The sequence below is a fragment of the Argopecten irradians genome, chromosome 1 (genome assembly GCF_041381155.1).
Source record: "Argopecten irradians isolate NY chromosome 1, Ai_NY, whole genome shotgun sequence".
Taxonomy (NCBI): Eukaryota; Metazoa; Mollusca; class Bivalvia; order Pectinida; family Pectinidae; genus Argopecten; species Argopecten irradians.
In genome coordinates this window covers 62,237,481-62,250,853 of record NC_091134.1, presented here as the reverse complement: position 1 = coordinate 62,250,853, position 13,373 = coordinate 62,237,481, and the positions used below count along the sequence as shown (strand labels likewise).

Here is a 13,373-nt window from a genome sequence, read left to right as displayed (position 1 = left end):
AGGGAGAAAGCATTCTTTACGTTTTATTGCTAACTTTGCATATTGTGAGAACTTCCATTATTTTTTTAACAAAATTAAGAATTGAGATTTTCTGCTACTGCATCATTTGATTGCAGTTCCTGGTGATTACTAACATTTGATGCCCCAACCTACCTGAGGGGGTGGGGACATTTAGGCCAGAGAAACATTGCTTGTATAAACATTGATGGTAACATTTTATGCCCCACCCTTCCTGAGGGATGGGTACATTTAGGCCAGAGAAACATTGCTAGTATGCTGAATATGGATTCTTATGTTGCTATCAAAGTTGTTGTGATTTGTTAAACCAACATATTGGTAATGCTCCAGGGTGTGGACTTGACCCAGAGTACTGTGGATGCTTTAGCTGACCAGGGGTCAGACGGAGAGAAACCTCAAGGTCATACTAATGTGCTGACCTCCCTGATCACGGCTATTCCTAACCAAGGAATGCTACAGCCATATGAAAAGATACCAGTATTCTTTAGGTTTAGTCCTAGGTAAGTATGAATTAGAAAATGCAATTCATTTTTATTCACACCAACAAATGCGAGAAATGAGTACTTCAAACATTCTAAATGACCTGTATGAGAAATATAAAAACAATAAAATGCAATGCCAAAGTATTCTTGCAGACATCGCGAAATATGCCGGTCCGACGGACATGTCCGGCAAAATTTGACTCGGACCGGCTTTTTTAAAATGCAGTCCAGACCGACTGTCCGGCAATTATTGAGTACCAGAAGTAGGTAGAAATGGTGTCTGAAGTATGATGCAGGTGCGGAAGCTGGCAAAAATGTAAACTGCATAAGATAATCATGAAAACGCTGCCTGTATATTAATAGGTGGAAGTTATGTTTACTTCAAAAATTCAGATTAATGTTCGGTCCAACAAAATTTTGTTTGGTACGGCTTACTCACAGTCCTTGCCAGTCAGAATGTCCTGCCATTTTTTTCAACTTTCGCTATGTCTGTTCTTGGGCAAACTACTTTGTTTCTGTATCCTACAAAGTCAGAGAAATATATTAACACTAAAAAAGAAGTATTGTTGGCAACGATATTTGGAATATAATGGTAAATTTAAGATCAAAGGTTATTTTAGTCCTATAAACTATACATGTGTCAATGTTATGCAGGTGGAATGCTTCCAAAGAGGGATGGAAGGGACAGAAGAAGCCCCCTCCCAGAAAGGACTTTGCGCTGTTTATGAGGATACAGATTGTAGGCTCAAGCACTGGCTTTAGTTCTAAGTCACCTGGTAAATATGCAGATGGTATGTATTTGATCTAGTATGCAATTCTGTTATAATGCCTTACTTTCTCCATATTTGTTTGCCAATATTATGTCGCCTCACAAACAGTTATTTAATAAGGGGGAAATGTTTGTGATGTTTCAAATGAACTTCCTATTTTTATATAATCTGTCCTGCTTAATATTGAAAAAAGTAGATTTCTACATGTTTATACATGGATAAATGAATTTGTAAAGAATATTTGCAAAGGAGACATTTGATTAGTAACAAATATAAGATCAAGTTTATGAAATTTAAATGCAGATACTTTAAAAAAAAAAAAAAAAAAATGGATTGATTCAAACATAAGAGTTTCAATAAAATCACAGATTGATACCACTATTTGTATTGGAAATTCTCTTGGAAATTGATCCTCTGTATAGCACAGAAAGATATTTGGTATAATGCAGGGTGCTGTTTACACAGATTCCACTGTTTGTGTTATAACAGGTTCATTTGTGGAGGTGGCCCTGACTGGTACAGCGTTACCTGTACTGTTATCTGTGATGCCGTCACTGAAGTATGACTTTGGGGAGTGTCCTATAGGAGAGCATGCTGATGTCCTATGTACCATTAAAAACGAGTCTCCGGATCTAGCCACAACATTCCAGTTCAGACGAGTGGCTCACTTCTCCACCCACCCACCCAGTGGAAAAATTCCTGCCAACCAATCTCAAGATGTTATATTCTCATTTTCACCAAAACAAATAGGTATATTCATGTAATGTTTTATCAAATTGTTAGTGTAGCTTTAGGACTGATTGCATTTTTTGCACTTTAATTTCCCTCAACTATAGATATTTGTGTATGTGTAGTATTTCAAATTAACTAATTAAATGTAAGTTAATACCATGGAGCTGGCCAAACAAAATCAGTGGTGCATTAGTTTTTAAACTAATATAGTTAAAGGGTAATACAAAATATATCTACAATATTATTAAGACCAACAGTTAAATTCATTAGAGATATATTCATATTTTGAGATTGTGTAATATGTTCTGGTTCACATATAATGATTATACATAATCTCGTTTAAATATTCCCTATGGTGTGTATACTATAGTTTTATCTGTATAACCAGGGGGATTTAAGACCACACAGATGCTGGATGTGATCGGTCAGGTGGCAGACAACCAGAATCCAATGGAAATCAACCTACAAGTGATCAGCACATTCCCTCTGACATTCCTTGGCAGGAGTGATCCTATCTTCAAGAAAAAGCAGCCAAAGTACAACCCAGGTAAGTTGAAAGTCATCTAGAGATTTTATTCAACATTCCCCCCCCCCCCCAAAATGCAACATGCATTTCAAATATTGTCTCATGACTAAAAAAACTCAATGTAGATTCATGAAAATGTCAATCTATCCCCTAATTAATCCTGATTTAATTTTGTATAACTGTTGACAATGTTTGTTCAATATTGTTTAATGTTTTCCCAGGAATCACACCTTACATCAGCAATGAGGTGGGCATGTTTGTGGACACCACATTTTCCCAGCTCGATGAAAATCCTAGGAATGCTGTGGCAGGAGGAGGCAAACCTGGACTTCATTCTCAGAAAAATGTTGACCCCACTGATGATAATGCCAGAGTGTCATTTCCCAATGACAGGGCTACTAGTATTAGGCCAAGTGAGAGGGGCGAGACTTATAAGTAAGTTTATACTTTTATCTCCTTCTTTCTGTAGATTAGATGAATTTGTTGAAAGTTTTGGAAATGTGACTTATTTAGCTCTTTAGTATTTTATTAAAAATAATAACTTATCTCTGCACTCTAAGTTATGATTTTGTATGATTTTTTCTGTGACTTAAATCATTTGTACCTAGCTGTTAATGTCAAGACACTTAAGAATTGATGTTTCGTAAATAGCTTAATTCCTGGTATTGTTGTTAGAATCACTAATCTAATAATATAGAAAACAGTACTTACATTTCAGTACTAGTGCTTACTGAGGCTTTATAATCCTGTTCTCGCTTCATTACAGAACTATTTTTACCAAGACAAAACGTCATAACTATGTAGACCCTGACTATGCCCTGAATCTCAACGAGGAAGCCAGCAAAGTGAACCATCGTAACAGTTATGTGGGCATGCTAAGGCAAATGAGGCAAAACCGTCTCAATCAGATCAAGTCCAGGTACTTTATATTCAGTCAGGGTCAAGTTTTGAAAATTTAAGATTTTGCTTGAAATACCTTCAAAATGTTAAAAATAACAATGCATGTCGTTAAGATTTTTGTTGTTCTTCAGTAGACTTTGTTTATGCGTTTGAAGCATTTATCAGCGATTAATGATGACAAACATGTTATTGATATCTATAAATTAAAAAGACTTTCCTTTTTCATTAGTGATACAATAATCAGTGTGTAATATTGGACCTTTGGATAGAACATGTTTTTACTTAACTATCAAAATTTTACAGAGAATTCAAAGAAACAAACAATAAGTTGGATATTGGAATCAAGTCAGCTGCTGGTCTGAAGCCAAAACGTCTGACACAGATGGAGATCAAACCAGATCCTAGAAGTTAGTATCCTCCTCACAAACAATAGACATTCATGTATTTCACTATTGATTTTTCTCATTATTTTCTCATTGAGGACAACTACTTCTCATTATGTCAAGCCTAGCAACCAACTGCTGTATACATTTCTTGTTTCTAAATCCCAAACTGGAACACCAGTCATCAAATTCTATCAGGATTGATGTACTCCTAATGCCTGTTCACTGTCAATGAAGTAGAAAGGATTTGAAAACATTACATTTAATTTGATGATTTTAATTTATTTTTTCTATAAATCTAGGCCCTACTCCTCCAAATGCAGACTTCAAACTCCTGAGTACAAAGGAACTGTCTGCTGCTGAAGCTGAAACTATTACTAAAGAGGTAAGACCATCTGTATATAATATATACTTTTAGCTAAATTTTATTTGAACTTACTGTTATTATTAATCTTGAAATTTTTCTAGCATGTCCATAAATGGATATTGTATCATACAATCATTCTAGCTGTCTAAATACCAATAGAAAAACTTCTGTTTAAATGCTTCTTCCAGGCTTGTGAGGGTCTAAATGCTGTACCTACCACCAAGAAGGAGAAACTGGACTGTACTAAGGTCCTATCACCACAGATGTTACACCAAATTATCATAGGTCAGTTATTACATTCCACTGATCATTGGAGCAATTCCTATTTCAGCCAATATTAGATTATAAATACCAGCATGTCAATAAAGCAATCACAATACATAATTATGTTATTAAAATGATGTATATAGACTACATGGGAAATTTGTTTATATTTTAGGCCCTCCAACCCTGGACTTTGGTCAAGTATGTCTGCGGTCAGTCTGTACAAGGAATCTGTCCATCGTAAACAACTTGGACACATACATACATGTTGTTGCAGAGGTATGTAATGTACTTACTCTTCAATGATTTTGGTATGACTGATGTTCTTGTGAATATTCCACATATTACAGAGTCGTCTGCACTTGGATGAAGTTATTGAATCTGATGTTTCTAGTTTGTGTGTGGAAATCAAGCTTTTTTATATGACTTTTATATTACGTTCACAAACAATCAGTACTTACAGTACCTCAAAAACAGATAACTCAGCTATATTTACTTGTGTCCTTGAACAATGGAGTCAAATCAAGATTAAATCTTCAAGGTTTTATTATGAGAATGTATTTTGATAGCACTTAATTACATGAAACCAAATTCATTGACGGATACAATTTCTGTTGATCAGATTGATTGTCGAGAGTTGAGACAGAGTAGTCCTTTGTCCCAGGTGATTCCTCCTAAGTCCAAGGCTCACCTCCCCATCGTGTTTGAGTCCAACTCTAAAGGGAAATTCCAGAGGTGAGATGTTTCCTTGTGTCCTCCAGTCAGGGATTCGCTGTATGGGCCATTTTAAGAGAGGAATAAAATAACAGTTTATGAATTGATTTTAGGAAGCGAAACATAATCTCCTAGTCAAGATACAAGTAATTATTTATCTTGGCTTTAGTAGGATGTCAAGAATGTTTGGAGAAAATAAATGTACAATGTAGTTACTCTTTGTTGTAAAAGTCATTAGATAATTTATTTATAAAATGTCAAATATAATTTTTGCTGGTCTTACTTCACTTTGTGAAATATATCCTAACTGTGTGTCTTTCCGTGTAGGTCAGTGTCCTACACTGTTAATGGTCACTACAAACACCATGTGACAGTTGTGGCCGAGGTCGTCCATGTAGCTCTGGAACTCTCCACTGAAGAGCTCGTCCTCACACCTGCCTTTGGACTGCCAGCAGAAGCAGGTAAATATATAACTTTTCAAAAAACAGACCAAGAGACTTATAATGATATGAATGTAAGTTACATAAGAAGTTAAAAGTTCTTCAAAATTTATGTTGTAAAGTGTACTTTTATTTCATTCATTAATCCATTTAGATATAATATTAAAATTGTGTGATTCTATCTTTCTTTAATTGATAAAGAAGATTGTTTAAATGTGATTTATGAATTTGCTCGACAGAATTCCGTGGAGTGATTACTCTGTTCAATAAACTGAATTACCCAGCTGAGTTTACGTGGGCCCCAAACCTTGGAGAAAGAGGCACTGCTTTCTCTATCAGACCGGCTACAGGTATGTAGTTGTAAAACAGCATTTATAACCTGTTTCAAATAACAATGCATAGCGGCTTTACTTGCCATGTCTCATTTCAATTGTGATTTGTTACATATCATTCTATATGAATTATGTATTCATTTACATACATTTGTATCATGCATTGCAAGAAATTGTTATGAAATAAAATCAAGTAATGTGTTGCTATAAATACAATCAACTGATTTGATTATTTCCAGGTATTGTGGACGCCCACAAAGATTTAGACTGTGAGGTTGTATGGCACCCGTCCTTCCTCGCCCCAGAGGATGGCTCCTTCTCCCTCATGGTACATGGAGGCCCCACCCTACAGCTCCAGTGTAAAGTCGAGGTCAGTAAGCAATATGTCTCGGGTGGATTAATAGTCCCTAGAAGTCTGTATCTGTTTTAGACAGGATAGGGTTTACACCATAGATGTTACATTGTGTTTTAAAAATTCTACTAAAAGTTCTATTTCTGTTGGGTTTTTTTTTCACATATAAAATCCTTCTTATGTTAACTCACTATACACTTAGTACGTGTGTTTGCTTTGTAAAATGCCAGTGAAGACAAAGACATAATTTTGTAATTGATGTTTTTGCAATATGAAAATTTGCCTTTGGATGTAGATTTCAAAGAAGAATAAAAATATTTATGCTCCACTTTGTTTTTACAGATGGGAACCCCCAATGTCCAGTTTATGGAGAGGAGGGTAATGTTTGGTCAGACCCCGATCAATCTGACCACTATAAGGAATGCCTTACTGGCCAACACTGGTCAACATCACGCCTATTTCCAGGTAAGGCATCACAATAGTAAAGGCAGTAAGGTGCTGTCTTTTGGTTTGTTATGTTTTGTTGGAAGTTTTGACACAATACCTTAATTTTGTGAATTTTAAGCCAAAGCTTACAGCTTATCTTGACTTGTAAGGTTTCTTATTTGTTTTATTATGATGCTTTCCTGAATGTCTGATATTATATACCTCCAGCTGATTATATTTGTTTCTCATTGTTAGCTTTGACCATTGACAATTTTTGAAGGTTGTTTATGTTGCTGGGAAATATGTCTTGCTGACTTTTTAAACCTTTTGAAATTAATATTGTCAACTAATTATAAGTGTAACAATGATACAATCTCTATAATTTGATTGTTTTGTGTTTGTAGGTAATTGACTCTACAATCTATGATTTTGTTGTTTTGTAGGTAATTGACTCTAACCCTTTCCCTGGCCTGATGGTTACTCCCTTACATGGGGTGGTACCTGTCGGTGGTCATGCTGAACTTAAAGTCCAGCTGACCCCTTCAGCCATCCTTAAGTTTGACACCAAGGTTCAGGTGGCCATCAAGGGGGGTAAGGTGCTGGAGTTAAGAATGGGTGGGACTGTGGAACCGCCGACCGTCGATATAGATATGGTAAGTAATGACTTTATTGCAAACAGGCATCTAACTCGGTACTATGAAGAATTAATATTCTTCATTTTTATATGTTTAGTATCAGTAGATAACAATAGTTAAAACTATTAAAATCTTTAATTTGTATGCTGTGTCTGCCAGTTTTAATATTTGGTATTAATTAGAAGGTGAAATATGAAAGTATCAGTGAAACAAGAGGATAAATTTGTTATGTATAAAATCAATAACTAGGGATTAAGACCATCTCAGATATTGACATGATATTGTTTTTTGATTTCCTCACAATCTTATTGGAAATATTTTTACAGGACTCCTTTAACTTTGGTGGTGTGTACTGTGGATCTGGGGCAACTCTCCCATTCAAACTCACCAACAAGGTTAGTATCACAAACTCTCCCATTCAAACTCACCAACAAGGTTAGTATCACAAACTCTCCCATTCAAACTCACCAACAAGGTTAGTATCACAAACTCTCCCATTCAAACTCATCAACAAGGTTAGTATCACAAACTCTCTCATTCAAACTCACCAACAAGGTTAGTATCACAAACTCTCCCATTCAAACTCACCAACAAGGTTAGTATCACAAACTCTCCCATTCAAACTCACCAACAAGGTTAGTATCACAAACTCTCCCATTCAAACTCACCAACAAGGTTAGTATCACAAACTCTCCCATTCAAACTCACCAACAAGGTTAGTATCACAAACTCTCCCTTTCAAACTCACCAACAAGGTTAGTATCACAAACTCTCCCTTTCAAACTCACCAACAAGGTTAGTATCACAAATCTTTATCAAACATTATATATATATATGGGTGTTGAACTTTTCCTATAATGCAATCAACTTAATACATAACTAGTAAATACATTACAGTGGGAGATCACAAAGCTTAAGAAATACTAACGCTGGATCATTCAGACTACATCATTATTCTTTTAAATTTCAGGCAATCACTAAAGTGAAGTTGGAGCTGGATTTAACAAGATACAAAGACTTTTCTCTCAACTTCTCAGGATACCAGACACAAGGTTGGTATATGTTTAGAATTATAGGTATCATCTGTTTGTGATTTGGGCAAAAATGTCCTATCATTATAGAAGTTTGGTCCTTTCAAGAATGTGTTTAATATCATTGAGATTAATGCACATGATTTACTAGTATGTAATAGATACTGAATGACAACTTTATCAATCTCTGGTGTGTATACAGTTATTTCGACAATATACTTTGTATTTTTACAGAGGACTACAGTTATCAGATGTTGAATCCTGGGATGTACACAGTTACCATGGCACCAGAGGAGACCATTGAAGGGGAGATAATCTTCACTCCAACAGAGGTGAGTATTCAGAAATATTTGAAATAGTCTTGTTCTGAGAAACAATTAGGGATTTTGAATTCACCTGAATTAGTTATTTCAACACTTAAATATTTCAACAAAGTCATATAATTCCACAAATTGTACATAGCGAAAGATTTATATCTCAATACCACACTTATTACAGATTTAAAAAAAGAGAGACTGAATTTGGGATGCCGCTTGGTATACACAATTTTTATTCCTATAATACATTATGTTAACAGTGTTTTTACGTGATTGAGCATATAATATACATGTATTTGTCACTTTTTAATGCATGTCTGTCCTTATGTCGTTTACTTGAGGTGTCCTCTTCCTTTGACTTTGAATGTTCTATGTTAATTTTTGTAGGTGGCAGCATATGACTTCATTATGCCAGTTATAATTAATCAGATTGGAGCTCCTTCTCCGGCCCCCACCCCTTTCCCTCCCACCCCTGCTCCCTCAAATAAGAACAGCATTCAACATATCATTAATCCCCGCCCCCAGCCCCTGACTATCGCCACCCCCAGTAAGCATGTCATTGCCACGGCCCTACGTCAGCCACTGCAGCTCTCCTCCAATAAGATTGAGTTCTCACTGCCGTCCACATTTCAAGACCCCACTGCCTCTACAGGAATAGGAGTGTCTAAGGTAACAATTTGTACTGATTAGGTTCCACTGTTGACAAAAAGATTTTCTCATAAATAACTTCAGAAAATTTGTTAAGAGTTTTTAAAGTCTTTCAAAAATGAGAATGTTAACATAAGATTTAGTGGATTTAAAGTAGTGATGATAAAATTGTTAATTAATTGAGAACTTTTGATTGCTTAATTTCAGCATCCCGTTCAACAGGTAAAGTTATCTCCCCTGTGAAGCATGATGTCCTGTATCATCTTCCTACCTATTTATATACCTTATGTCATTAACTGCTTGACATGTATATTATATGGAATATGCTGCATTTCTGCCTATTATTGCTCTATATATCAAAACCTCTGCTTTGGCTAGATACAAACTTTCCTGAGAAAAGAAATCTTTAATCATGGTACAAATATAAAAATTCACCACAATAATAGATTCATGAAATATCTTCACCTTTCAAACATGATTTTCACAAATTTACTTTGGTATATGGTATTTTATTGACATTTAACAGAACTATGTACTAGTCTTCTATTTATACTCAAGTATATAATATTTAATATTGAGTTAAATAAAATAATACATCTATACACTTACATGCTGTAAACAGTATGTATGTAATTTGTAATTTCAAACTTAAATTAGGCTTCATATATTCCGTCTTTGCATATTATAGAGTTAGCCCCCTTGCGGGTAGATATTGATTGTTACATCATTATTTTGTGAGCGCAATTTAAGTCATTTTCTCCGAAATTAAAGTATAACGTTACGCTCGCAAACACATGACGTCACAATTAATACCTACCCGCAAGGGCAGATAACTCTGTAATATGCAAATACAGAATAGAATCTATTAATTATACATGTAACACTAGCTAATTGCCAATATTGCCATTGACTATGCTATTTTTTTTTGAGTTCAGCAATGTCATTCAAGAATGTGATAGTGGATATATAGTAATGTACTGATTATTTTGAATGGGATAATATATGTTTCATCTTCATTGCTTCACAATGTTTTCCTAAACACATCCCGTGTTTCTTACTCTATTTAAAATGTTTGTGAATGCATGTCCAATGCACGAGTACACGCTGGCTATGTCCTAGTCTGATAAGCTTGTGGAGTTTATGATTCCAACACATTGACAACTCTCATATCACTGTACTTTGTATGATTTAGTTATTTGTTTTTTACCTGCAAGTTAAACACATTCAATCAAGCGAAAAATATCACCTTCATCTTTTTGCACAGCATGAAATCATTCTCCTGTTTCCTGCTTACAAAATATTAGATATAAGCATTAGAATGTTTTAAAAGAATAAAAATAAAAGGCATGATTATCATGTACTATGTTAATGCTTAGTTAGTTGGTATAAAGCCTGATCATTAGATACCCTGGCTTGATAGGTATATTCAATCACACAAACTTAATACATGTACATGTATACATATTATTAAAAAGGTTATAGTTAGCTATCTGGTTGGATGGAATATATCCTTCATTCTGCTTTCAACTTTTGGAAACATTTAAATATCAAATAATATTATTGAAAGAAAATCTGTGTACAACATTCAAATATTGAGACTATTTTGTACTAGATTTGGCACACCAAAGCTAATTTTAAGGATGATGATATCTATAATTTTGAGTATTAGAAAAAAATATTTCTTGTTCCCTATAATTTTAGGAAATTCAGAAGTATTTTTATTCAATTTATGATAAATTTCCTATAGTGATTGATGTCTATTCACCTTGTATGAAAATCCTTTAAATGTTTTTGTATTAAATTAAGAAAAATGGAGACCTCATCAATCCTAAATTCAGATGGTATGGATTACGAGGCATGTGATAAAGGTGAATAGACATCAATCAGTATAGGAAATAAGCAGAACATAGAAATTGTATCACCTGCTATTTTTGAATGTCTACCTTAAAATTGTTTTGAGGATTTTAACATGTGTCTGCCATTTTTCCAGGGAACTGTATTGGTTAACAACAGTGACAAGCCTCTGAAATGGCTGCTGGACTTGAGTGCCCCTGTCAAAGCTTTACAGGATGGAATCATCAAATTCATCCATCCATCGGGGGTACCATTTGTGGTGATGAACCCACAGGAGAGTAAAGGTGTAGAGGGAGTACTGGAAGCTGGACAGACACAGCATATTTCTGTTCTGTTCTGTCCCAGTAAGTTTTGTAACATTTTACCAGCTTGTCTTGATGGTCACATGTAAATCTAATCCGAATAGTTTTCTATTGCCTTATTAATTATGCAGGTCATTTAGTTCAGACAGTAATTACATATTATATGATCTCAGGGTTTGAAGTTTAATTTCAATAATTTTACATAATTGTGAAGTAAATATGCAAAAATGCCAACAAGCGTGAATTACTGGGGGGGATGGGGTGGGGGAAAGGGGTTGTGGGTTAATTCAGAATAATTTAAAAGATTTTACTTGATATTTATTTTCATATTTTCAGCTGAGCCATGTCGCCATGAGTTGGTGATCCCGATTTTGATCAATGACCTTGAGAAGCCGTACCAGTACTTACAGGTCATCGCAGAGATGAAGTCCCCCAGACTTTGGTTTGACCCTCTGGCTATAGTCATGACTCCTGTACCCCTTATGACTGAGGTCTCTGCTGAGTTCACCATCCTGGCAGGGCAGTACAGCAAGTAAGTTTTACACAAGTCTGAGGGGTGACCAATGACACCAGGAGCCATATATTTATACCACTGTGTCTGACCATCTCTTCTCATCTCATGTTCTTCATGCTATCCTGCTGGCTTGATTGCCATCAATTTGGGTCATTTATCCGGTATCAGTAAACGGACCACCTTAATCAAATTTGATATTTGACCAGCTTGTTCCTCTGTTGCTATAATTGCATTTTAATATTTAATGAAGAACTAGAGTTGACTAAACTATTTACAGTATTTAAGTCAAAAAAGATGTGATACATGTATTTAGTGGTAATGCTAAATAATGAAAGATTAAAAAATTCTCTGAGAGAGCAGAATATGGCAAATTGTATGCTATCTGAGTACCTATGTTACCATAACGGGGTACAAATGTTTACTTCAATTTGAACAGTACCCGTTTCAGTTGGAATAGATTCTTGTGTCATTACAAATTGGAGTATATAAGATTTAACTATCCAGTATGTATTTTTAGGTTTATTTTCCTATAGTTTAACTGAGACATTAATTGTTGTCACCTGTTTTTATTGTTGTGACCTATTTTTAGGCCCTCCCAAATCTCTGTGATCACTCCCACGGTGGAATGTGAGGACGGCAGTACCATTTCTCCCATCAGTGTGGTCTGGCCAGAGGGATCGGGTAAGTTCATTCAAATGGGTATATTATTTGTTTCAAACTTTTAAACTTATCTTTCGAAAATTAGAAATACATGTAGTGATTGTAAACATTGTTTCTGAGGTTTGAAATGTATCAGGAAAAAATGCAAATTGTTCACACAAAACTTAACAATATCATTCCAAAATCTTGCAATGTTTACATCAAACTCTATGTTAACCATGCCATCTGAATCAAGTTTGTTTGTTATTACAGAAGTGAGCCCCTGTTGTGGAGATGATGGACAGATTGAGCCCTGTGCTCTCCCCTGTAAGCTTATTTTCTCAAGCCCCAAACCAGTCTCCTTCGCTGAGCCAATCATATTTGTGGACTCTGATGATCGCAAGTAAGTTAACGCTGCTGCTGAAGTTAGTGTTATCATGGCTGAAAGCCAAGGTCAAGTTCAGGGTTATCACAAAAAAGTTTTTAATTAAACCATGAGGGTAACTTATATGATATGCTTATTTCCTTCAGATTTGTTTCTGGGATCAAAGATGGATTTTATTCTGATCTTGCACTTTGTTTCTATAATGAGCACCTACAGGGATCACATTTACCAGACACAATGTGTATCTACTTTATCGGATCAAAATTCCTGCCTTTGCAAGACAATTTAGTAAAATCCCAAGCAATGGTTCATTTCTATTAACCTTTTGCTAGATTCAGTGTT

At 35.1% G+C, this 13,373-nt stretch overlaps 1 protein-coding gene across 6 annotated transcripts in view; it reads left to right on the top strand.

The window, feature by feature from the left end:
• Positions 1-13,373, top strand: part of LOC138336742 (cilia and flagella-associated protein 47-like) — a 42,855-nt gene that overhangs the window by 2,768 nt on the left and 26,714 nt on the right. For 5 of the 6 annotated variants that reach the window (XM_069286318.1, XM_069286311.1, XM_069286333.1 and 2 more), the window contains exons 6-30: positions 349-518; positions 1,155-1,291; positions 1,760-2,020; positions 2,391-2,549; positions 2,750-2,963; positions 3,295-3,447; positions 3,732-3,835; positions 4,114-4,196; positions 4,367-4,463; positions 4,618-4,721; positions 5,065-5,177; positions 5,484-5,617; positions 5,836-5,946; positions 6,168-6,298; positions 6,623-6,745; positions 7,150-7,359; positions 7,668-7,736; positions 8,312-8,393; positions 8,607-8,704; positions 9,077-9,358; positions 9,545-9,559; positions 11,328-11,535; positions 11,830-12,025; positions 12,597-12,688; positions 12,920-13,049. In XM_069286318.1, the coding sequence (XP_069142419.1) occupies positions 349-518; positions 1,155-1,291; positions 1,760-2,020; positions 2,391-2,549; positions 2,750-2,963; positions 3,295-3,447; positions 3,732-3,835; positions 4,114-4,196; positions 4,367-4,463; positions 4,618-4,721; positions 5,065-5,177; positions 5,484-5,617; positions 5,836-5,946; positions 6,168-6,298; positions 6,623-6,745; positions 7,150-7,359; positions 7,668-7,736; positions 8,312-8,393; positions 8,607-8,704; positions 9,077-9,358; positions 9,545-9,559; positions 11,328-11,535; positions 11,830-12,025; positions 12,597-12,688; positions 12,920-13,049 (3,476 nt within the window). The remainder of the gene's footprint in view (positions 1-348; positions 519-1,154; positions 1,292-1,759; positions 2,021-2,390; positions 2,550-2,749; positions 2,964-3,294; positions 3,448-3,731; positions 3,836-4,113; positions 4,197-4,366; positions 4,464-4,617; positions 4,722-5,064; positions 5,178-5,483; positions 5,618-5,835; positions 5,947-6,167; positions 6,299-6,622; positions 6,746-7,149; positions 7,360-7,667; positions 7,737-8,311; positions 8,394-8,606; positions 8,705-9,076; positions 9,359-9,544; positions 9,560-11,327; positions 11,536-11,829; positions 12,026-12,596; positions 12,689-12,919; positions 13,050-13,373) is intronic. The other variant, XM_069286303.1, reaches the window with a different exon arrangement.